The sequence below is a fragment of the Balearica regulorum genome, chromosome 6 (genome assembly GCF_011004875.1).
Source record: "Balearica regulorum gibbericeps isolate bBalReg1 chromosome 6, bBalReg1.pri, whole genome shotgun sequence".
Classification (NCBI taxonomy): Eukaryota; Metazoa; Chordata; class Aves; order Gruiformes; family Gruidae; genus Balearica; species Balearica regulorum.
In genome coordinates, this window is record NC_046189.1 from 6,411,043 (window position 1) to 6,435,294 (window position 24,252).

Here is a 24,252-nt window from a genome sequence, read left to right on the forward strand (position 1 = left end):
AGAGCTAAAGGGAACAGCCCAACGCACGCTGGTTCACGTGGATTCCCAGCCATGCAGCGCCTGCGGTATAGGAAGACCATTATTTTTCCTTTGACCCTAGCTAGGGGGACCAGAAGATGAAGGAAGAGTATCTGGATCGAAAGGAGGACCATTACAAACAATTTAAGTGAGTAAAACACACCCTGTTAGCAGACACTGACCTGCCGTGAGCACAGGACTGCGGTGACAGCGAGGGGGAAGCACGAGGCAAAGCTCAACACAACTTGGGGAAGACACACACGCACACACACAAAGTATTTTCACATCATAGACTCCAATTCTGAATTACGTGAGAGGCTAAGGTGAGTCTCGAAATGAGACCTAATTAAGCCAGGTGTGAAACTACAAACTTCTCTGTGTTCTTTGGAAAGCTCTGAGGGTGGGGACAGGAGGACAGCAGTAAACAAGATTACTCAGGAGTTTGGTTTTCTTGGCTTTTTGTGCAACAGATTTTCCTTCTCACGTTAACTGCCTACTAATCGTGATTTCTTAAAAAAAAATTCAGTCCAAAGCCCAATAATGAAATTTGATTGACAATGGGCTTCATAGGACTTGCTGCTTTGGTGATGCTGTTCACCTTGCCGTACCTTGTGTGAGCACCACAGGCAGAGACCTGCTCGCTGGCAGCGTGGCTGGAAAACACAGGAACCAAGTGACAGAGTAGATGGAACAGAACCACCAAACTAGAATATCCAAAATACACCAGAGCCATGTTTTCAAATGGGAATAGCTTTGGTGCTGGTGGTGGGTTAAATGATTCTTCTTCTAATTCAGCTTCCTCTTTGAAAGTCCTACTGCAGCTTCTAAACCAGCCCGTGCAGTACCCTGAGCAAACACTGCCGGTCTTCCGAGCCAGCCATTCCCCTAAATTACCTTTATTTTTTTCATTTAAAAAAAAAAAAAAAAAAAAGATTCTGACTCTTGCAGGAAACAGTCCTACATTTCAACTTGCTTGGTACCCAGCCCAATGGAACATCTGCCCTGAGACCTGGGACTATTAAACATAACATTACTAGAAATATTCCCAAATATTTCTGCATTTACTTATTATCATATTTTCAAACTACCTAACAACTGCAAGACTGTTTTCTTAACCAAAGGCAGCCCGATCGCACTTCAGACACCACCGACAGCTGAAAAGGCAGCAGCCTTTTGCATCCTGAGTAGAGCGGGTTCCCCTCTGCATATTACAACAAAGAGGACTGTTATTTTGTTTACGCCATTTTAATTGCTTTTGAGCATGAGCGAGTAGAAAAACACAGTGATAATTTCAAACGTTGGCACTATCTGCAAAGAATTCTATAAAAGCACTAAAATGAAGGGTGGGTTTTTTTGCTTTTTGTATTTTGAACAGTAATATAAAAATATGACGTTGGTTCAAAAGTCAGATAAGGTCTGTGTTGACAACTACAATTCTTTTATTGGACATATTTTACTGAGCATTGAACACTTGTTTATGTAGGCACAGATGTAAGAATAACACCACAAAATCAAAAGGATAAAGTGCAGACCTGTACTGAGAAGCAGGCCTGGTAAGTCAGTCTACTCCTACAACTCAGCAGATGAAAGGAAAGGGGAAAAAACTGCCATTATGAGAGAAGAAGTGTGTTATAAATTACGCCCTGCAGTAACAGAACTATACCACCTTTCCTGCGAGGTCCAGAGCGCTGGAAAACCCAGGTCCCGTGTGCACAAGCACACCGTGTTTGTCGCAGGCAATATCTTAAGTTAGACTTTGGCTTATGCAAGTGGTTTATTTATGAGTTAAGAAAACGTAACGAAGGTGTACTGCTGTTCTCTTAACATCATTTCTTGATATATTTCAGAATAAAAAAAAAAAATCAAGCGCTTCAAACCGGATCAACCACCTCCGCCCTGCACAATGAATTGCAGCAAGCGGTGACCAAGAAAGAAAGGGGGAAGCCAGTCTCAGTCATGACTTCAAGTGATGGTCTTTGCCAGACCTCAGTCCTGCCCACAGCAGAATTTTCTCCCAAAGACGACTCAGGAGATAAAATGGTAAATTCAGCATGTCCGTATCTTTCCCCATCTCATAAGGGCAGTTTTCTACAGTTCTTAGTAAAAGAGAAAAAAATAAAATATATTTCCAGAGCTTGCACACATCTGAAAAAAAAAAAAAACCAAACCAAAAGGCAGAAAACAAGAGGGAGAATAAAAACTAATATAAGCTAAAACATTATTTTGTAGTAAACAATAGAATATAACGTGCAATAGTGCAATTTCTCCTTTGCTGCTCCAACAATGAAGTCTTGGTAGATAGTCCGCTGCATGTCAACGTACGGCGTCCCTCATCTAACTACGTGCTTGCCGGGCACTGCTGGGTTTGCCGGGCTTCGGAGCCGAGTCGCTGTGTCCGGGCTCTCCCTTCCCCTTCCCAAGGTGGCGGAGTTTCTGATCCCAGCGCTGCGTAGCGAAAGGCAAAGAAATTACAAAAGAGATTACAGAAGAAGAAATAAGTCGTATGTCAAACAACTGCACGCATTCACAAACTAGCAGCAAAAAAAAGAAAAAAGAAAAAAGAAAAGAGAAAAAAGAAAAAAGAAAAAAGAAAAAAGAAAAGAGAAAAAAGAAAAGAGAAAAAAGAAAAGAGAAAAAAGAAAAGAGAAAAAAGAAAAGAGAAAAAAGAAAAGAGAAAAAAGAAAAGAGAAAAAAGAAAAAAGAAAAAAGAAAAAAGAAAAAAGAAAAAAGAAAAAAGAAAAAAGAAAAAAGAAAAAAAAGGGGGGGGGGAAAGCCGTCGCTGTTTCCACCACATTACCCTGCGTTTGGTTCAAATGGTGGAATGTGAGGTTATCGGTAAAGTCACTTTAAATAGAGCAACCATTTCCTGGCTTTCTTGTAGCCTCTGTGAATGAAGGGGCTGACACAAAGCATAATGACTTCAGCAGAAAAGTGTCTCACCTTCTAAATAATACAATGTAAATGAAGCTATCCGTGCAGTCTTTGGGGGAAGCGGCATGAAAACACAGTCAAGTTATTTTAATGATTTTTTAAAATCACTATTACTTATTTTTACTTTTCCAGGTAACAGCAACCACAGTGCAAAAAGACGTAATAAATATAGTTGGTACACCTGATGATGCTTTAGGAAAAGGAGATTGCAATGAGAAGCGGGTGGTGACGTGGCACGGTCCTCAGCAGCCCCAGGCACCGCGCACCACGAGGATGCCGACGGTGGATGGGTGGGAGCACGGGGCGGGGGAAAAGGAGAAAAAAAAGTACGTGAAGCACGTGAGAACACACCGGGAGGACAAGTGTTATTTTAAGCCAGTTTTGGGACCCATACTCTAGTAAAGCTCTGGGGATGGTTGTGTCCTCATGAGGCTTCTCTGACCGTGGACAACCTTCTCACCAGCTTCTGCACGCTCTCTATACGCTGCAGTAGAATGATGCTCTAAAGCTACCACAAAACATTCTGCATACTGAAACCAGTGCTTGACAGAAAAGCAACTGAATTGAATTGAAACCTGTCTGATATAAGGAAATAAGTAAGAAAATACGTGAGTTCAAAAAAAACCAAACACCCAAAACTCCAACAAACGACAGTGCCACCCAAGAACTGGAACGAAGCGGAAGTCGGCCCATGGCGGTAACGTGGTATTTGCTCTGCAGCACTGGGCTTCAGAAGGTTCTGCCAAATCAAATGACAACTTGGAACAAACTCCCCGTATCTTTTCACTCATGTAATCTCTGTGGATGTGATAAACGTGCACAGAAAATCTTGCATTTGTAATCCGAATGGTATTTTCCTGCCAGTCACCTTTAGTGCTCTTGAAGAAAGCGCTCAGTGGAAGAGGACACTGGTTTGCACAGGCACAACCGTTATGTCAAATCGATGGCTGAGGAATTGTGTCAAAATAAGAATATTCTGGGTAAAACGACACTCCTAACAATGTCGAAATCACTGATACTTCGTGGTGCATCAAAACATAAAAAGGCAATCCTTCCAGAACTTGGAAGGCATTAGAATACATTTAAATTAGAAAACATTACAATATATTTTCATATATTTCTTGTATTTGAGCTCATTGCTTCCAATTCACCACGACATGACTTCCTTATCATGCACCTCCCTCACCTACGCCAGAAAGGTAAATTTAAAATATTTGCTAATCCACATAATTTGGTAAGAGAACTATATTTAAAGAATATTAAATCCAAAAAGTATAAATCTGACTTAGTCTGGAAAACATTTGTAAAGCCCTCTTCTTTTTTTTTCATTAGTATCACAAGCCCAATTAAGCAGGCACGTGTTGCAGAATGCACAATTTGCCCATGGAGTTAAAACTCCTCCTGTTTGCTTCTCTGAGACGGAGGTTTCGATTGCTGCTACACTGGCATACTTTGGGGAAATTCAATGTATCCCTTTAGTTTGTTCGCCATGCATTTCTAAGTAACATAGCAAATAAACCAGGAAGTTAATTTTCAATACTTCATATTAATTAACTGGGATCAGCACGTGTATTTGCTTCTGTTATTTTGAAAAGATTAGGTAGCTGTTTCATGCTATCTGCAACATTTGACTTTTGGTGAGGTATTTTCTTACCTTTACTTTTTTACCGAGACGATCCTTCCATTTCTCAGCTATGGAGCCTTCCACCAAGAGTAACCTACTCAACGGAGACAACCAGTTACTCCATCCACAGGCACGGACAAGGTATACAACCCAACACATGCAAGACTAAGACCTCTGTGCCTGCACAGAGCCTCGTCCCCCCTGAATACCATTCAGGAGCCGTACAGAGCGTCCCACCAAGTTTTCCTTTCCTGGTGGCTCTGATGTACAGCTCTACGGGCAGGGGAACGAACAACAACAAATATGCTCCAAGGGTAAAGCAGAAAGAGTTACCTGGAGCGCTCCTCGTCCTCGTAGCCCATAATGATGTACTCTTCATTGGCGCTGAGCGGCGGACACAGGCAGCCGGAGTTCGTGTGAAGGTTTACAGTGTCCTTTGGGATGTTCACCAGGGAAGATTTTAGGATCTCCTTTACTTCCACCACCGCAGTGACATCATGACATTTGGTCTTCACCTCCTTCACTTTAGCCCGAATGACTGGGAAAAGTCACAAAGAGTGTAGTTAGCAGCGGCAGATAATGCAGGTCACCCCCGAGCCGTTCTTTGTGACCTCTGGGATTAGTCTTTTGCACGGTTCGTTATCGAAAGCTTAGCTGAACTCCAGCAATGTCCCTGCCCCATCTCTTCACTTCATTACTTCCTCCTCCGCCTGGAGGGTGCAGGTAGCTCAGCAGATCTCCTAATAGCGTGGTCACAAGCAAGAGTTACGTACCAGTTGGATTTGCACCCTACTTAAGTTAGGCTTTATTTTTAGCACCCCCTCTTCTTCATGCTTTCCACTTTATATATTTAATTAATTCCTTGTACGCTCTCCTTCTCCCTCGAGCTGTAACTGCTTCCTCTTTCACTACCTGTACAGACGACCAAACTTGATTTGTCACTCTGGACCTTTCATGAAACGTGACTGTGCATTAAAATGTCTCGTACCACTACTTCTGCCAGATGACAAGCCCTTACTTTTTGAATTGTCTCTCCAGTGGCCCAGCACCAAGCTGCTCTGCTCTTTATGAACTCCAAACGCTCCTGATCTTGACCTGGTGACCCATCTAATTTTTTCCTCCCTCACCCTTTCTCTTTGCCTTAAGTTGCGCAGGAGGGAAGGTCGTCTTTCAAAGCCAATGCTTCTTCATTTCTCTCACGGTGACCAGCGAACGGACACCACATGCAAACGCAAAGCCAATCCAGAGGTCACGGTCTGGAGAACGCCACAGCTTGCAAACAAGAGTCCCCTTTCCCTTACAGGCAGCAGATTCCCCAGATTCCCAATTTCTTCTAACCTATGTGAAAAAGGTAATACGGAAGAAAGCAAGCCATGGACGTACACGTCTCCTCTCTTCACATGCACTGCCCGTAAGGACAATCAGCCAGCGAGCGCTGCAGCCACATCAAGTACAGCTGCCAACAATTAAGAGCTTGAAAAGATGGGCAGCGGCACGCTCGGCGACGCTCTACCATGTGCAGGTGTGGTACCCACTAGAGAACAGTCGCTCTGTGAAGATTTTCCAAACAAATCCACCAAAACAACATAAAACTGACCGGTCACCTGAAAAAAACCCCAACGATGTCTGACTGAATAGAATTATAGTTTTTTAGCTTTTAATAGGATCTATTTTTAAAAGAATCTTCTCTGGCAACACTTGTATAAATGCATATTCTTAATAAATATTACGCAAGCGCTACCATTTAAACGAAGCCTTTGGGTTCAGTGAGTTTAAGGCTATTCACGACAGGAGCAAGGATGGGCCCAAGTGTTCAGCTCCTGTAAGTGATACGTATTCACCGGCTTCAACAGCGAATCTGCTTAAAACAAACGGCGTGAAGCAAGCTAGCAGACTGGACCTGCGATACGCTTGATGACCACGACAATCTGGACAAGAGAAGACGTAATACGCACTTTTACAGGTTACTGACAACGCAACAAGTCGCTCATTGCTGGCTTCGATACGCAAAAGGGAAAGAACCTAGTATGCCTGTGAGATCCCACGGTGAGTGTGTAGGCACGACAGTTAGTAAAACCACCCTTTCCTGTGAAAGCAGAGCACAGCAGAGCTGGAAATCAGAGGCAGATCAGGCATAGCAGCCCACGTCATTCTCGTCACATCACTTCTCACACTAAAGAAGCGCACAAACCCCAGACGCCTGCGCTGACACTGAAATAACACTCGACGTCAACAAAGACGCTCTTGTACTAACATATTGAGCTAATCCCCTCCATCCTTCTACAAGCACTCTCGGTTCTGAACTTGGAAATGTTTCAGGCCACGTCTTCCTTCTGTAATGAGAACTAATGGATTAACCATCGGTAATTGGGTCCATGGGCTTTTTTTTAATGAAAATTTTCCCCTTACTGTAGCCTTAAAAACATTGGGAGCTGGCCACGCAGCTGTCCTTACCGTAGTTGTAATTGTTGCGAAGATAGGTCTTCTGGGTAGCTTTTATAGGCTTGCATTTGCAGCGCTCTATAAAAACAGAAACTTTTGTTTAGAAACAAAATAGCGCACGTTCAGCGACAATCTCCCCGAAACCCCAAACTCACAACCTAACGAAAATTTCACTGAATTGACTTGTTTATTACAGGCAAGTTAAATATTAAAAACCACAGGACGTTCCTGGTCTGCTCTGCTGGGAGCTGTGGATCTGTTTGTGAGATGGCAAAGGCTTCTGGGACAGAACTTGACATGCTGACATTAAACAAAACCACAGCAAACAAAAAACCCCACAACAACAAAGACAGAATCATAGAATCTTTAAGGTTGGAAAAGACCACTAAGATCATCAAGTCCAACGGTCAACCCAACACCACGTCTACTAAACCATGTCCCGAAGAGCCACGTCTACACGTTTTTTGAACACCTCCGGGGATGGTGACTCCACCTACAAGGACTTGGAGTCTGAACTGACAAAATTTTGCCTTTTAAGCCAATTCAGGATTCAGTTTTAGTCCCATCTGTGCTCCCAAGTGCTGCAACGCCATTCTCTCTTTTGCACCACGCTTACTGAACGTCCTCCTTACCTTTCATCATACAGACTGTAATAGAGACACAGAAGGAAAATACTATGACAGGGCATGGTTTAGCATTTCATTGGAGACCATACGCCTCAGCTCAGTTTAACACGCTGGGATATTGTGGCCCGCAGGAGCTCACCATAAGCAATACGATTTTTGTGGTTAATTCTCACCGTGCGGTCCGTCTCTGGAACCGCACCGTAAGACTTCTTACAGTGGCATGGCTCCTTTACACCTAAAGACGTCTAAGAGCTACAGTGAACAGATGAAGCACGTCGGAGGGTGGTGGGACCAAGGGCTCCCTGCTCTGAACTCTTCTGGGATGGTCCCGACAAATGGCCATGGACCATCAGACCCGAGTATAATGTAAGCCCATGCCACGCGTGTGGAATTCGTACACACGGAATAACAAATACAAGCCACAGAGCCACCCTGCTCTCTGGGTTTGTTGTATAAAATTATGACCCAGAACCTCAGGTTTAATTAAAACAGGGAAATTATTAGCCCTTATGGTGGTAAGGACAGCCTTCAAAAGACAACACAAATTTCCGGTGGTGCAGCGTCCAGACAGCTGGGCACGGTAACGGGGGTAAAACCACGGCGGAAGCCCCAGACCCATGCGTTCATTAACACCACCGATACCTCACGGCTGGTTGTTCAAATGCAAATATTCACTTATTTCAAGCTAGCGTGTAAGTGGAGCTGGGTGGCGTGGCATGGTCAAGGTCAGCTGCCTGGTATCTTCCCCTCCAAGCCCACCGCCGCACCCATGTCAAACAGCAGGTCCCAGTATTACATACACATGGTCATCTATTTTGACATTTGACTTGGCATTTAAGTGGAAATACACTTACCGCAGTGTATTTCGATATACCATCGTTCTAAAATAACAATGCATATAGCTAGTGATTTAGTTAAATCCAATGTGAAGAGTCTGAAAGAGAACTTTTATTTGCTATGTAAGATTTCTGCATATTAAAAGAAATGGCATCATATGGTTATGGACTTCTCAAATTATTATTTATTTTGTATTGAAAGAATTTTTGTAGTTGAAAATAGAAAAAAAACCCCAAAACCCCACAGGAAAGAGGAGAACATTTCAAAAGAAGAGGATATTGTTTCCTTGAATTTCAAACACATCCTCAGGAATCTACGTACAGACTTCAGCTGTTGTATGAGACTGTGTTAAAATAATAAAGGCAGAGAAGGGAAGTGATTTTTGGCTTCCCTTCTGCCTGTGGGAGCTCATGCATACTTTAGGCCAAATTATGGCCCATTTTATAAGCTCCCTTGAAACAGGCCATACAAGACGTGCTCCTACGACCTGCGCTCATGCAAGCATCCCAGCGTTCATGTCCAACAAGTCTTACGCTTTAACGTTCTCCTGCTCTACAGTACTTTGCTCTGTGGCACAAGTAGAAAAAATAGTCTGAATTACAGGACAAGAACACATAGCCTCACATTTCCCTCAATTTTAAGATGGTACTGGATTCTTATTTTATTAATTTGAGGAATATATTTCATTAGTCTTGTTCTAGGAACGAAGAAACGTGCCATCTCAAATATATGTACATGCACAATCTAAAACCTGGCTGTAATACTGATCACTACAAGCACTCAAACCTGGCAAATGCTTCCAAAAAAAACCTCTGGAAGAAATTCTAAGTGACTTGAAAAACATCTGATGAAGCAGACAACAATGTAGTTTACTGCCAAGAGAGGTAAAAAGCTCTCCCCCCCCCAAAAAAAACCCCCACAACCCATGCAGACTCAGAGGGAAGGTTTTGCCAGCGGACAAAAGGTGCCTCAAACAGGGGTAATCCCCGAGTACTGGACACTCCAACCATACACACCAGCACGGGAAATACGCTCCAGAAAACATAGAGCCTTGCCCAGGATTTTTTAAAAACACATCAGGTTGCTACTTGCAAAAAAAAAAAAAAAAAAAAAAATTTCTATTGACAATGGCAAAATTACAAATTTACTTTACTGAACATATAAATCAAGCAATTATGAAACAGCCTTTTAGGTGGCTAAACTGTGTTTGTCAGTTGAAGCAGGTGTAGCACATCATTGAACCAGAAACTGGGTTTGTACAGCGAAAAGCAGTGATAAAAATATTACCCTTCCTTTGCATCAGCAATTTTTCTGCGCATCTTCACCTATTTTTTTGGACGGGATTTTTTTAGGTCTGGTTTTGCTTTTACTAGTTGAAAAGCATCATGACAGCAACATTATAACTGAATCTTACTCTTTTCTACTGCAGGGTCACTGACTGGTATCACATGCCGTCTACAGCCCTCAACACAGGCAGTGCTACGGATACGTTTAATATTTTTGATATACAATGACATTGAAGGTATCCAGCTTTCCTTTCATGCTCAAAGCGAAGCTTGTACGCTCTTTGTACAATAACTGTAGAGCATGAAATCCATACTTTCGCAATGCCACTCTATTGAAAATGGCTTAAAACTAAGAAGATACTAACATCAGTAATAAAAAAAAATCTTTAGAAAATCTTTGAGACACAGCTCCATGCTTAAGGCAACTTAAAGTGAAGCCTGTTAAGGTTCTTCTGATTGTAGCTGGCTTTCTGAAGGACGCACGCTGCGATTTCAGTAACATTTTGCACCTACATAGCTACTTTCACATTGGGACCTACTGATCACATTTTAAACCTGGGCATTATTAATACCTTTTTACGATTTGGTCACAGAGATTAATGCTGAAGTTATCAAATTTTACGTAGGTATCTAATTTTATGTTCCACAACCATGCTTGGGCTTTTATACTAATAAACTGAGCAACAGCGTCTGCTGTAGCTGGTCAACACCTCTGAGGAAGGAAAGACACGATGGCCAACGTTAGGTTTCCAAGTGTCATCTTTTTGACTAAGACCTAAGAAGAAACCTTCTGAAGGAATGGTAATAAAAGCCAAGAAAATCTACAGTCATTGGCTTGCTTAAGCAACAAATTCATATTTCTATAATCTATTTGCTGCCAATCCGGGCTTTGCTTCTTTGCATTGCCTACGACCAGTGGTAGCACTCAAGGGGTTTTACTCAGTTCCAGCAAAACCAAACCAAACCAAAAATAAAAGCGACAGGGGACCTGTTGGAATAAAACCAATCTCAGAAGGTCTCACCCTCGATCCCCTCAGGTTAACGGGAGTTTTGCCATTATCTACAAAGAGGTCACAATTCAATTTGCAAACTTTGAAGTCAGAATGAACCGCTATCTTCACTGGTTTTACCCAGTACAAATCCATTTAATGAACATTCTCACTGTTCAAGACAAAACTTGTAATGAACTCAGCAGAGCCCTCTTGATTTGATGGAAATTTTGCCCTGACAAAAGCAGAAGAGCCGAGCACTAAAAGACAGGCTAAAGAGTTAATCGAGTTATCTGCTGAGAGGTCCACAGGCTGAGCAGCCCCAAATCCCACCTGCCCACGACAGAAATCTCTTTTTGCAGACACAAAAGCACAGTCTACAAGATTCCGAGACAAGACAGAGTATTTACGCGTCACATCGTGCCCCTCTAACTTCATTAAGTATTAAAAGGGTTTGATAGACTACAGCTTATCCCACAGTTTTACAGAAGCGTACTCACCGATGCCGGCACCTCTACAGTTGCCATTATTCGAATCCATAGGGAAATCTGGCATGGATTTGTAAAACATGTAAAGAAACGTTAGTATTCTTAAAATTGGATTGTTTCAATACATCTACATTACAATGTTTTCTCTTTCTCTAATATTTAGTATATTAAAACTTAATAACTTAATTAATAAACAGATTTTAACGTTCTACAGGCCAACCCGTTAAAAGTCGACAGAATTTTTTATGGGAACTTCACCTGGATCCAGCACATCATGTTAAATGCAAATTAAATATCCAGTTTCCACCGGTATGCAGGCTGGCAGGTTTAGGACGAGGATGGAAATTTATGGCATGAACTTACAAGCATCTACAGAAAGTACACGTACTGTTTGCATTTAATTAGATGATGAAGGAGAAATTACTTTTGGTTTGTTTTTTCGGTTACTGAGGAAATCAACCCAACCAACCATAATCATATCGTTGAAGCAAATGCCAAACCAAATGTTTCAGACCTTCTCCTCAGTTTAAAAACATACCGATTAGCTTGAAGGGCAGATAAGGAACAGAAGGAAAAAAAAGGCACTATGCCCAAAGAACTGCTTTTAGACACAGTTGTAAGTGGAATGTGTCCCACAGCAGTAAAAGGCATCATTTCAAACCTGTTTATTAAATCACACGATTTAATGGCTTTATACATATATTTAATCATGAAAAACAAGTATGTTAATGCATACAATGTTGTACAAGTTAAAGAAAAAATAAATGCAAGAGAGAGACTTGGGTGAGAGGCAGTATGCTTTATTAGAATGACACATAAAATGGAAAAACAAATAAGCTTTCAAGTAAAAAGCCCTTCTTTAAGTTTGCATGCCCAAAACTCTAGGCAGCTTTTTCAACTCCGGATGCTGGTATCACGCAAACACCATCGTTCTTACATCCTTACATTATCACGGATACGACACCGCTTTCGCAATACAGAACAAACAGATACGAGACGGTGTGCGCGAAGCTCCTCGCCTGCAGCTGAAGCTGTAAGGATTTGGCTGTGACACAGCCCAGGACACTGGTGATATTTGGTACAGGTGAAGGGTTTAGATGCATGGACTGAACTGTAAGGGCTGGGGCCATTTTTTCATCACAAGTTCTGTAAACATGTATTCAAAATACCTGTTTGCAAGAGAGCTAATATTAGTTAATCTTCTAACTTGACCATCCTTATTTAAAAATAAAAAATAAAAATCTCTATCTTAATGCACATTTACGGAAATACGGCCAAGTCAGCTAACGGTCAGCAGAGGAGGCAAGGGAAGTACCAGGTTAAACGTTTGCCATCCTCGCATCCCCAGGGGAAGAGGGAAGGAGAAAGAAGCCCTGAAGCGTGCTCTTCCTCCCGAAACCAAGGGCTGATCCAAGCAGTCACGATTTCGTGGTGTTTGAGCAAACCAAGTCCAAGTCACTCTGGAATAATAACTAACTATAAACCAGAGCCCGGTAAAGGGTTCGCAGCCTTCTCTGACCCTACTCGTGTGTATTGTGTCCTTCAAACTCACGCCAGTGCGGGGAGGGCTGCTAAACTCTCAGGATGCCCAAGAGAAACCTGGTCCTGCCAACAAACACCAACCGAACCGCCTTCCACCAGACGGTCCCTTCCGCTCCTAGGTGCACAACTCATCTATTCTTCTTACCAAATTACAACACCCCACACCTCAACCCATCTCCTAATTCCGCGTCCGTCGGCCAGGTCATGCATCCCACCCCAAACCAGTGGTTGTGGGTCTCTGACGAAGCAGCTGGCTGGGTGACAGGAGTAACTCGGCCGTCGTGCGCAGAGCGGCCATTAACGGAAACGGCTCCCATTTCCGTGCCTGCCTTGTGCTCTGCAATTCCGGTCAGAGCACGGTGCCTGTCAACGAGCAGAGGAGGAGTAAACAGGTACCCAAACGTCACTCCGTGCTTCATTTCCCTACTTGCGAGGGCTTGGGCCAGGCAAGTCTCGCCCCTGACTTGATGCTTATCTCTCCCGGTGCCCCCACGCTTCTCGAGGGATGAGCAGCTCCCGCTGAGGGAGAGGAGCAAAGGCTTGTGGGGGGGACCGGAGAGCTCCACCGTGGTACGACACATCTCGGGAAAGGCTTCACACCCCCCTGATCCCTCCCCCCGTTGAGCTCATACCGCCTGGTCCCTTCTCGTCTACCAGGGAAGCGATGGGCCAGCCGCGCCACCGGCCACTCGCGCCACCTCAGGCGGGCGTGAGCAACGGCGAAACCCCATCCCTGATCCCAGGAGTCCGACGGGCAGAGACCTCTCCCCATCAGGAGATGCACACTGCTTAGAACTTCAGTTGTAATGCAGACAGGAGGGGGGAAAAAAAAAAAAAGCACTATTTTTAAAAATAAACAGCTGACTTCTTATTGTTCCATTTCTCTGCAGAAGAGACCTCTCTGCCAAGTTTTGTCTACGCAAAACAATCCCTTTGAAAGAAGTATCTGTCAGCGATGATTAGCAGGATTGCCAAAGGGGAAATATTATCCACAGCTCCAATCCAAAGACTTCCTATTAAATTTTGTTTAAGATCAGGGGAAAAAATCCTAACTGATTTTTCCAACAAGCCATTTTAATTAATGGCCTTTGAGAGGGATGCTATATAAAAAACCCAAACCACTAACAAGGAGAGGAGAATAAAAGCTGCTTGTGTACTAAGTGTACGAAATAACAATGCCTGGACCACAGATTTGGAGGAGACATTTGGAAAAAGAAAGCAACTTGGTAAAACTTAGTGTTGAGCAAACATCTTTCTTATAGCACAGTTTAAATTAAAAAAAAAAAAAAAAAAAAAAACACAAAACAACAAAAAACCCCAGAGAAAGAGCCAGAAGTAACATGATCCTGATTGTCACTACAATTAAAGAACATGGCCCAGCTATTACGGACGCCATTCCTGGCGCTCCGCTCCAACAAACAGAACCACAGCGAGCGGCTGCTGCTGGGGCACCTTCTTCCGAGGGAGCCATCTGTGAGCCCCACGGATTAAGGAACCCTTCCAAAACGCATGGGATTCAGAGCTCGGCATCTACTTCAGCTTTTAATACAGGGAGGATCTTTGCTAATCTGATTGCAAAAACAGGCGCCGCAAAGCAAAGTTAATACGAAAATGGAACGGAGTTCAAACTTAATACGGACCACTCGCACTCCAAGTCGCAGAGCAGCCTGCACCACGGCCGCTCCACATAACGAATTATTCGACGTCACGAATCCCGACGGGTTTTGATGACATTTAACAGCCTAGGTCTTGGCTTGGTGCTTCGACTGTAAAAGCCATCCTAGGGGACTACACAGGCAGACAAACTGAACCGATAATATATAACACCATCGATGGTATCATCATTAATAAGGTTTAAACTCCCTTATTTACTTTTCCGGTCTTCCTTAAGGCTTGCAGCTTGCAATGATTTTGTTATTGAACCGAGAAATGAGGCTGCTTCCAAGTTTTAGGCAAACGCCTAAACCAACTCTCGGCTTCTGAAATGACAACCTGGGCGTCACTGCTCGTCCTCAGTACGGTCCGAAACGCTCCCCTAGCACCGCTGTGCATTTCAGCTACTATGAGAGCTCGGCGAAGCCTGAGTCACAGCAAGTTTGATCCGGAGTTTGGAACGCACTGTTTTGGAAATGAAGTTAATAACATATGAAAAACAAGCATGGGAAACGGCTCTTTCGCTTTTCTTTTAAGCATACAATGCCAAATTCGCGTACTGGATTACTATGAATTGATCCGGGCAGACAGGCAGGTACAGAGGACTTGACCTACACGGAGAAATCACGGGTTCATGTAATATTTAAGAAAAGTATGTCTCAATCACTTGAAAAAATCTTTAATTTTCTTTAATGTTTAAGAGGTGGTATTTTTTTTAAGACATTCAGAGTTCTTCTCAGCCATCTTCTGACAGTCACCCAAACCAGTTTGGTTGATGCCTTGTGACGATGCTCCCCTCTTCTCCAACATCTCATCAAGAACCCGACATGCCTTCAAGCTCTTTTTCTATCCAAGCAAGACACAGTGAGACAGAAAGCCAACTGACGGATCTGTCCTCCGATACGCATGGTACCCATCATACTGCTCTGGATTTATTGGCAGTTTCCTCTTCAAAACAGGAATAAACACGTCACTTCAGACATAAACAGTCTGCTAGACAGTAGCAGCCAAGAACGCGCGCTGAAGTGCTTTTCTGAGTCAGCATCTCGGCAGCAGCAATGACTGCGGTCAGGCTGGCCATTTGTTATGTAGAAAATTAAAGACAAGTCCCGCTACTGGAATTTTAGATTCAAGACAGTTTTTGTCTATCTGCACTTCTCGCTGCTTCAAAGACTAAAGGAGATTTGACCGGACCCTGAAGGAAGGAAGCAGGTAACCCGGCAGATGTGAGGAAGAGTCAGCAGATGTGCACGGAGACTGAAAGAGCTGGAGCACGTGAACGGGACCTCCTGCGTACGCAAGACAACCTCTATCAATGTCTGCGAGCGGAACCGCTTTCATCCCCAAAAAGCACAGGACTGGGGTGCAGGGTAAAAGCCACAGGACGCAGAACACATTAGCAGCTACTAATATCACATCTGGGATGTTAAACGTGTTGCCACGTGTTGCCACGTTTTTCATCCTCCATCCTGGGCTGTGATTTGTTGGATCCTCAACAAAAAGCCAAAATATCGCGTCACACCTGCCTCCAGAACGCCCACACCGTGCCCAGAGCACCCCTCTGCTGCCGGGGTGTAGAGGAACCCGGGTGTTTCCCAAAGACAATGAAAAATCAAGAAAGATACGTTTCCCACAGGACGCCTGTCTGAAGGTGGTCTCTGCAGCCCGAGGGGCCTCAGACCTCCAAATCAGCAGAGTGGTACTGCAGCTCACACTCAGGTTTTGGAGACCAGCACAAGCCCAGAGGGTCTGCGGAGCTCCTCCTCGAACCGAGCCCTGAACGAGGCACTTCTACCGTTCTCATCAGCCTGCTCCATCACAGACACAGCAGCGGCTACTTCAGCAGCCCTGAAGAACGTCAGGAGAAAGACACAAATACCTCCCTCGTTCCTGCAAAGAAAAAGTGTCTAGATCTTCCTCACCACATGGAACGAGGTCCTACAAGATGTTTGTGGAAGACTCGTAACTTGGGCCTCAGTAACCAAAAGTGAACTTCTTACTGGGATTTGCCACAGATTTTACCAACCAGAGTTTCTCCACATTTCGCAACAGCCACGGTCTGCTAGGCGTGGGGAATACAACCCATCGGAGAGGAATTTCTCATCTTTGACTGCAACGTCAACCATAGAATAAAAGTGAAATGAACTTCAAACGATCTTCAGCTTGGCATCACTGAAATGAGAGTCAAGAGCAATTACTTTAATGGTGACAGGGAATTTTCACGAGCGTCTGTACAAGCTCTTCTCGGCTGCAGACGAGCAGACGCTAACTGATCCGGCACGCTGTCAACCTGCCGCAGCCTCTTGCAGGCGGCTCAACCCGGAGAAAATGTGTCCTGAGGGTCAGAAGAGCCCTTGGACCCAGCTGAACCGGGCGCTCAGAAAGATGCGTGGTCTAACACCGGAACAGGAATAGAAATTGGGCTTTCCGAACCCTGTCCCTGCTCTGAAAACAACAAACACCTGACCGCGTCATCCCGCGGGCTGCTGCCTCACAGAAGGGACCAGACAAATGCGTTAACCCCCACCAGTAATAATGCAGAGATCCCAAGAGGAAGGGAAACAATAGAATTCTGTTACTTTGCAGGCAGCAAAAAATGAAAGAAAAAAAATCAAGATTTCTCTTCTGAAGAATAAAAAAAATCCTCTTCCACAACAGAAGCCCCTGAAAAAATGGATTTATATTTCTGCCTGCTCTATTAGATGGAGTTTGCAGGCAGCAGGAGGGGCGAGAGTGCTTAGGAGATAAAATAAGAGCAGGTATTCTGCATGGTCCCCATCAGGCAGTTGGTTATTCGTGTCTCCTACTTGGCTGCAATCCTTTATTTGGAGAATTGAATTTGGAAGTGTTCACCTTACCTCTTCCCAGAACAGGAATCCTTCACTCTGCTTTCTAAAGGAGCAGTTTTATTCCCGCAAGAAGGATTCTTTCAGTCCGGTGCATAATGCATCAGTTCAAAATTTTCAGCCCAGAAATGAGAATGTCATCAGGTTCTCATTCACTGAAAGAGAGTTTTCATGGATCCGGCGCTGGGATCCCTGAAAGAGGTTATTGTGCTGCTGAGGTCCTCAGAAATAGGTAACTCGGGGGCAATTTTAGCCAAACTTCCTCCCTCCAGATTTGAATGCGATTGCTTTCAAATCGCTGCAGACCTGCCAAGCCTCGCTCAGTTCGGAGCCATTTTTAAGGCGGGTTTGAAAGCACCTCAATGCTGCGGAGAAAGGCGCTTGGTGTTCGAAACCGCACTTCCCCAACCCATCCCAGCAGGTCCGCAGCCCCCAGAGAGCAGCAGCAGCAGCAGCGAGGGATCTGCAGGCCAAAATAGACGGCTGGGTTCAGGGCTGGGGACGGCTGCGGGGGGCAGGAAGGAAAGGCGAGAGGGGAGCGATTAGAAGGGTTAGAGAGAAACGGTAGTAACGACTGGAGGTATCAGCGTACGGCCATTGAGCCGGGATTTCAAAAGGCGGAGAGGGTAACTCGATGGAGTCAGAGAAGGAGTGGGGTTAGTCTGGCCTACAAATAAACGGGGATGAGCGGAGAGGGCAGCTTACCTGGGAAGGCTGGGCTGGGGAGCACGGTCAGGAAACCGAAGCATGAGATTTCGTTAGGAGAGGAAAACAGGAATTACAGTGTTTGGCATCGCTGGCAGTGGGATACATAAAGCATGTGGTAACGGGACAGAAACACAGTCAAATACTGTGCCGAGCATAGCACGAAACCCCCCCTTTCATTGACAGGACGCTGCCGGGGGAGGATGGAGAGGTGGGATCCGCTGCCCATCAGCAAGACTGCGGGCACCGAAGGAGCCGGACGGCAGCACAAGGAGCCCATGGGCACGTGGGGGCTGCCCTGCCTCAGCCCCCGACCCCTCTCAGCTGCCCCCCCGCCCCAGCTCTGCTCTCCCACTGCCCCGAGGGAGAGGTCTGGCAGACCCACCGGCTCTGCAACCCTGCAGCGAGGAAACGTAGCTTAGTTCCACCACCAGCAAACGCCCTCCTCAAGTGAGACAGGAACCGTGGTCATTTCGTAAAGGATAGCGCTCACCGATGATAACCACCCACCGGTTGCTTTTATTTCCTATTCAATAGCTCCTTCCATTTCCTATTTCTGCGGTGCCCATCTCACCGCGCTGGAGCTGTGCCCCGCTAACTCTTCCAGCCCAAAGGCAGCCGTGACGGGAGCGCGCCCCTGACAGAGCACAGCCCCTCAGCAACACCAGGTGTGAAGCAGCATCGTGGTGGCCAAAGCGGTCAGCAGTCTTCACCCGACCGCCTGGAGATGCTCCTGCCCCCCTCCCCGGTCCCCCCGGACAGCAGCCAGACACCCAGCGCCAGCCGTCCTGCGGGACCGCAGCGAGCGCAGCCGGTGAAACGGGACGCAGCGAGGAAGCCGAGGGGCTCCAATGGCCCCTCAGAGGCCGTGGGGGTCAGGTCCCATCAGAGCTGCGCTGGAGGCAGCCTCTGGCTCGCTCAGGGACGCAGCGGAAGGCTGCACCTTTGCACCATAACTGGTGAGCCCAGGGACCCGGCGGGGAACCTGTGCAGTAACCGGGCATTCCATACCAGAGATGCGGCTGTGCGCAACCACAGCCTGCCGCCTCCCGCCCGGGACTCCCTCCGGGCACGGCTCTTGCCCCAAAATCTGCCGGCTGCGCCCAGGGGAGCGATGGCCTTGCGTGGGAGGGGGGCAGGCCGCTTTGGGGAGAGCGGGAGAGCGGGCGGCCGGGGATGCGCAGCGAGGCCGGCCTGGGGCCAAGCGCCAGCACCTCTCCCTCGGGTGGCTCTGCCTTCTCCAGGGGCAACCGCTGCCGGTGAGGGACCAACCGCCGGCTCAGGGGCGGCTGTCGCTCCCCCGCGTCCCCCAGCGCCACGGCAGTGCTGTCATTTGTCACGCACCCTCTTTCCCAACAGCAAAACTTTTCCGGCAGCGATGCGGCTGATAAAAGGCGGCAAAAAGAGAAGGAAAGGAGAAAAGGAGGAAGGAAAAAAAAAAAAAACCCCAAAAGCGGAGGGAAAGCAAAGAGGCTTAGGGAGAAGTCCGAAGGAGCGGAGACAAGGCAGGGCTCCCCGGGGCGGGCTCCCCTCCCCGCTCCGCCGGCGCCCATTGTCCCCGGCCCCGGCCCCGCGCACTCACCGGCGCCCTCGGCGGTGACGATGGCCTCGGGGGAGATGCAGACGCCGCGGTCGTAGAGCGGCAGCTCGTCGCAGGCCAGGCTCTCGGGCCAGGCGTGGCGGTAGCGGATGAGGACGGGCTCGCAGCCGGCCCGGGCGCGCTCGCAGACGGACTTGCAGGGCTTGATGGGCTCATGCTGGAAGTCGATGGTGCAGATGGGCGCGTACATGGCGCAGAGGAAGAAGAGGAGGTCGGGGCTGCAGTTGGTGCCCAGCAGCCCCTCGAACTGCTCCATGGCCAGCACGGCGTTGGCCTGCGTGCTGTGGTGCAGGTGGTTCGGCATCTTGGTCATGTTCCAGGGCAGCGGCTTGCACAGCGGGATGCGCACCGGCTCGCAGGCCGCCGACCGCCCCGCCGGCGCCCGCCCCAGCACCAGCAGCCCGGCCAGGGCCAGCACCGGCAGCCCCCGCCACATGCCGCCCGCCCGCCCGCCCCGACGGCGTGCCCCCGCCGCGCCGCGCCGAGCAGAGGGGGCCGAGCGGCGAGACCTCGGCGCGGGGGGCGGCTCCTCCGGCGGCGGCGGCGGCCGCGCTGCCCCTGCCCCCGCCCGGCCCCTCCGCGCCTCCCGCCGCCGGGCGGGACGGGGCGCTCCGCGGGGCCCGCCTCTCCCCTTGCCGGCGGGGCCCGCTCCGCCCCGAACTTCGGCCCCGAACAAAGGCGAGCCCCGGCGGGGGGGGGGAAGGTTTATTTTTTTAGGGGGGTTGGGGGGGGAAACCCAAGAGCGAAAGTCTTTTCGTCCTCTCGGAAAGGCGAACGTTTGCTCCGGAGGAGATTAAAACCCTCGCTGCGAGCATGGGCGCGAATGCAGCGATTGCGGTTCAACCCCCCCGAGCTCCAGGCACAGAGGATTTGGGAAACGCCAGAGGGGTTTTGCACACCCTGCTCTCCCTGTCTCGAGTGGTAGAAGTCACCTTGAAACCGTGATGGGTGACCATTGTTGGAGCAAAGCCTCTAAAAGTTAGAGGCTTAAAAATGAGGCAGATGCAGCTAGGCTACTGGAGTGCTTTATTTATTTTTTATATATATATATATATTAAAAAAAGGCCCTACATTGATGTGTAAGCAATGGGATGACAAAGGGTGTCCCAACTCAATCTAAAAAAAGAGCCCTGATATAAACAAACTAACATTTATTAACCGAGTAAGTTCTGCCTTACAAAGGTGTGGGGCAACTGCTCGAACGTCTGTTTGGTTTAGTTTTACTGTGGCATTAGCGGGTTTGTTATTTCACTTTCTGCCATTCAATCCAACCTGTGAGTAGAAACCTACCAGAAGCCAGTGCTCAGAAAGCAGGCCGAAAACGTGGATGGGTTGTGAACGCGGCCATGGGTACAGACTCAGAAGGGCAGGGGCCGAAGCCTGGAAAGGCTTTTCTTGCACTTTTTTTTAACTTGATCCCTTTAACTCAGCTGCAAAAGTCCTGTCGGCTCCAGTAAAAGCACATGTCAAGCAAACAGGGAGCCGTATGGATGCCAGGGAGCGGAGCGGAGGTACCACGTGCACGTTTCGGCCTCTCTACCCGAGTATTTGGCCTTTTATTTGCCCACCTCTGTGGGCAGGTCCTAATTTCAAGGACTGAATTGTTCCCTGCGCTCCCAGAAGAAACGTTGGGCCCCAGAGATGAGTGGAAACATGCATACGCGCGGGCCAGCCTCCGGAGCCGTGCCCCTGCACCCAGGCTTGCAAAATAACCGCGAGGGCAGGCACGGGCGAGCGTGTTCGTCTGCGGCGGGAATCGGGGAGAGAGCTGGTGTAACTCACCCTCTCCGACTCAGTCGCCGCAAAGCCTGAGACTTGAATTTCTTCTTGTAGTGTAAAATACGTGTTTAAAAAGTACGTGGTGTAATAAAAACCTGACCCAGCTGGTTGGGAACTGAATAGGCTGGCTTTCTCCGCCGGACCTTACCTGGCAGCGACGATGGATGGGGGAGAGGCGCATCCCGGTATCAGAGTCAAGCGAGATGGGCCAGAGCGATGCAAAGGAACCGGTGACACGAATGAACTCTAGTTCGTATTTTTCCCCTTGAACATGAAGTTTTCTAGTGTCTGTATTTTATTTCTGGGAATAATTTTTCAGATCACATTCAGTCTGTTATAGAATTGATGATTACACAGAACTGCTTCAAAAACCATTTCCCACGCTTTGCAGGAAAAAGCATCGATATGTCAATTATTCCTACGCGTGCTATCGATTAAATAAGTTTACTTTTTTAACGCCAAGTCACAATCTGGTGACTGACCTAAAACATTGTTATTTTTACCAAATAGCTATACCCCAGCGTCTGTCGAGTTATTTTCTGTTGCACAGAAGCACCGCAGCCAGTCTGGACACCGTTTATAAACAGGTGAGGAGGCTGGTGAAGGAGGAGGAGAGGGAAGAGGCGGGCTGTGGTTTCATGCTATAGAAGTGCAGTCGCGGCGCTTTGGCCTGCACGTGGGGAGGTTACGCTGGAGGGAAAATAAAATGGCTGGAGGAAAGGAGCAAAGTAACAACCTGCTCTCTGTCTTCATATGCAGCTGCTGCAAACCACTGAAACCGCTGGTTGAACCTCAAATACACGTAAACGCTTAAAACGAGGACTATGGAGTTTATATGTTAGCTGAGCAAAGTAAGCGGTATCTGGCAGTTGCCATCAGTCTCAAAATGCCGCGTAAGAGAGGTCAAACCCACCCCCCCGTTTTGCAGAGGGAGAACCGTGCGGGGAGAGGGGAAGAGATTTGCTCGCGCCTCCCCGAGGCTCTCTGTGCTCGCACCGCGCGGCCCCGAGGGCGCACGTTTTCCCGGTGACCGCACAAACGATGCGCGGATTGTCACCCAAAGCTCGCATACACTCAAAAAGGTTCAGCAGAAAAGCAGCGTTAACTTTGGGTGCCACTGCACCGCCGTCGGGAATTTCATCCCCTCCTCTCCTGCCGCCGCCTTAAGGTTTAGGAAGAAAACAAAATCTTTCTACAGCGTGCATCAGTAATCGGATTCCTAATCTCGTACAACTCCAAACGGGGTTACTCGAATTATTGTATTATCATTGTATCAGCTCAACGTCGTGTAGGACTAACAGGAATTCCTTATTAAAAGCATGCCCGGGCAGTGGTTTGGGATCAGCACTGCCTGCCGGTATCCCGGTGGGCTTTGAGGGGTGGGGACAGACCTGGCAATTTAAAGAATACGACTACAGCCCATAGTATCACACAGTCATTTCCTAGAATAAACAAGTCCTTGGTGGGGCTGAGGCCCAGGACGAGGATCTGCCCCTGGAGCAGCTCATACGAAAAATCACAGAAAACGTTTATTATTGTTATTGCACCCCACGAGAATCACGGTAACCCACAACAGCGCAAAGCGCAGCCCAGAACCAAACTGCCCTCAGCGACTCATCTGTAAGGACAGGAAAGCAGCTAAGCGCGTGGCCCCGCGGTGCCGCGAGGCTGGATTTCGGCGGGAGGTGGCCGGACGCCCCTCCGAGCTCTAGGGACGGCCCGCCGGCTTTGTCTGGGTACAGAAGCGGAGCGGCGTGAGGACGTCGGCAGAGAACATGAAAAGGGATTGAGGGCTTTGTTCCTGCACCCTTCCCCAAAAGGAAGCCGCGTAAGGAACTGCTTCCAGGCGGCTGGCATTCATTTATTCCTTTGTTGGTTTTTTCCTTACATAGTGGCTATTTCCCTCCCACCCCCCCCCGCTTGTTGTTCCCTCACGGGAGCCAGATCCGCAGCAACGGGCTTCGGAAGCGAGAGCCGGCTTGCCGAGATGCTCCGATGTCCCGCTCAGCTCCTAGAGCTGCACATTAGCAAAACTTCACAGCTTAAAATAGACAAGGGTTACGTACTTTAAGCTTAAGCTAGAAGAACTATGTGACTGCACAGAAACATTACCTCATTAAAAATAAAACCGAAGTTCGAAGCCGCCTTTGCAACAGTAAAGAAACACGCGCGGGCTTGGCCAGGAGGAAGGGTTGTAGCCGAGGCACTCCCCAGCGCGTTTGTTACCGTCAGTTCTACCCTCAAGCGCTGTGGTCCCCCTTTAGGTAGAGGGAGCACCCCCACGGGTACCCCCCAGCAGCTGACTCTCCGAGGCAGGGGGTGTTTATCAGCCGGAGGCGGCACCGGGAGGACGAGCGCCCAGCTCAAGGCGGGTAGCGTCTCCTGCGGCGCGGGGCAGAGGTCAGCAGATCAGCAAATCTGCTTTGGCGTTTCTAAGAGGCCCCATGGTGACGTCATTAGGGGGCACTTGGCTCCGGCAGACCTCACGGGTTCGGGGTGCTGGTTATAAGCCGGGCGCTGTGGTTCATGGGCTGCTCCTGCCCATTCCCACTGAAAATAAAAAAGTGCAAGCGTGGCCATACCTGTTCAGGCTGTGCTGAAGAAGAAAACTAGCCGAGATAAAAATACTTCTTCAGAACAGGTTTTTGCTTTCCTGAACCTTTCTATAGCAATTTAATTTGCTTATATACACTGCCTTAAAAAAAACAAACACAAACCCACAAACCAAAACCAACCAAGAAACTCACCAAAACCCAAACCCTAAAATACTTCTTACCCAGCTGTTACTAAAACCATAAAATCATTGACTTACAGAGTCATAAAAATGGGATTTATTGTACATTTCCTGTCCCAGCCAGGGTCTTATTTCAGCTCCCTCAGGTAGAC

The 24,252-nt window shown here is 47.6% G+C and overlaps 1 protein-coding gene across 1 annotated transcript; it reads right to left on the reverse strand.

Annotated features, from left to right (window-relative positions):
* Positions 1 to 1,435: 1,435 nt before the first annotated feature.
* FRZB (frizzled related protein) lies at positions 1,436 to 20,161 on the reverse strand. The gene is made up of 6 exons (XM_075756113.1): positions 19,570 to 20,161; positions 11,254 to 11,301; positions 7,028 to 7,093; positions 4,907 to 5,111; positions 4,604 to 4,667; positions 1,436 to 2,463 (listed from the first exon to the last, which is right to left on the reverse strand). Exons 1-6 carry the CDS (start codon positions 20,021 to 20,023, stop codon positions 2,353 to 2,355), a joined length of 948 nt encoding a protein of 315 aa, XP_075612228.1. The 5' UTR covers positions 20,024 to 20,161; the 3' UTR covers positions 1,436 to 2,352.
* Positions 20,162 to 24,252: the final 4,091 nt, after the last annotated feature.

Coding starts and splice junctions, on each gene's coding strand:
- FRZB (XM_075756113.1), bottom strand. CDS start 20,023: ATGTGGCGGGGGCTGCCGGTGCTGGCCCTGGCCGGGCTGCTGGTGCTG. Junction 7,094..11,253: donor CTGTAGAGGTGCCGGCATCG/GTGAGTACGCTT, acceptor CTGTTTTTATAG/AGCGCTGCAAATGCAAGCCT. Junction 5,112..7,027: donor TCGCAACAATTACAACTACG/GTAAGGACAGCT, acceptor GACTTTTCCCAG/TCATTCGGGCTAAAGTGAAG.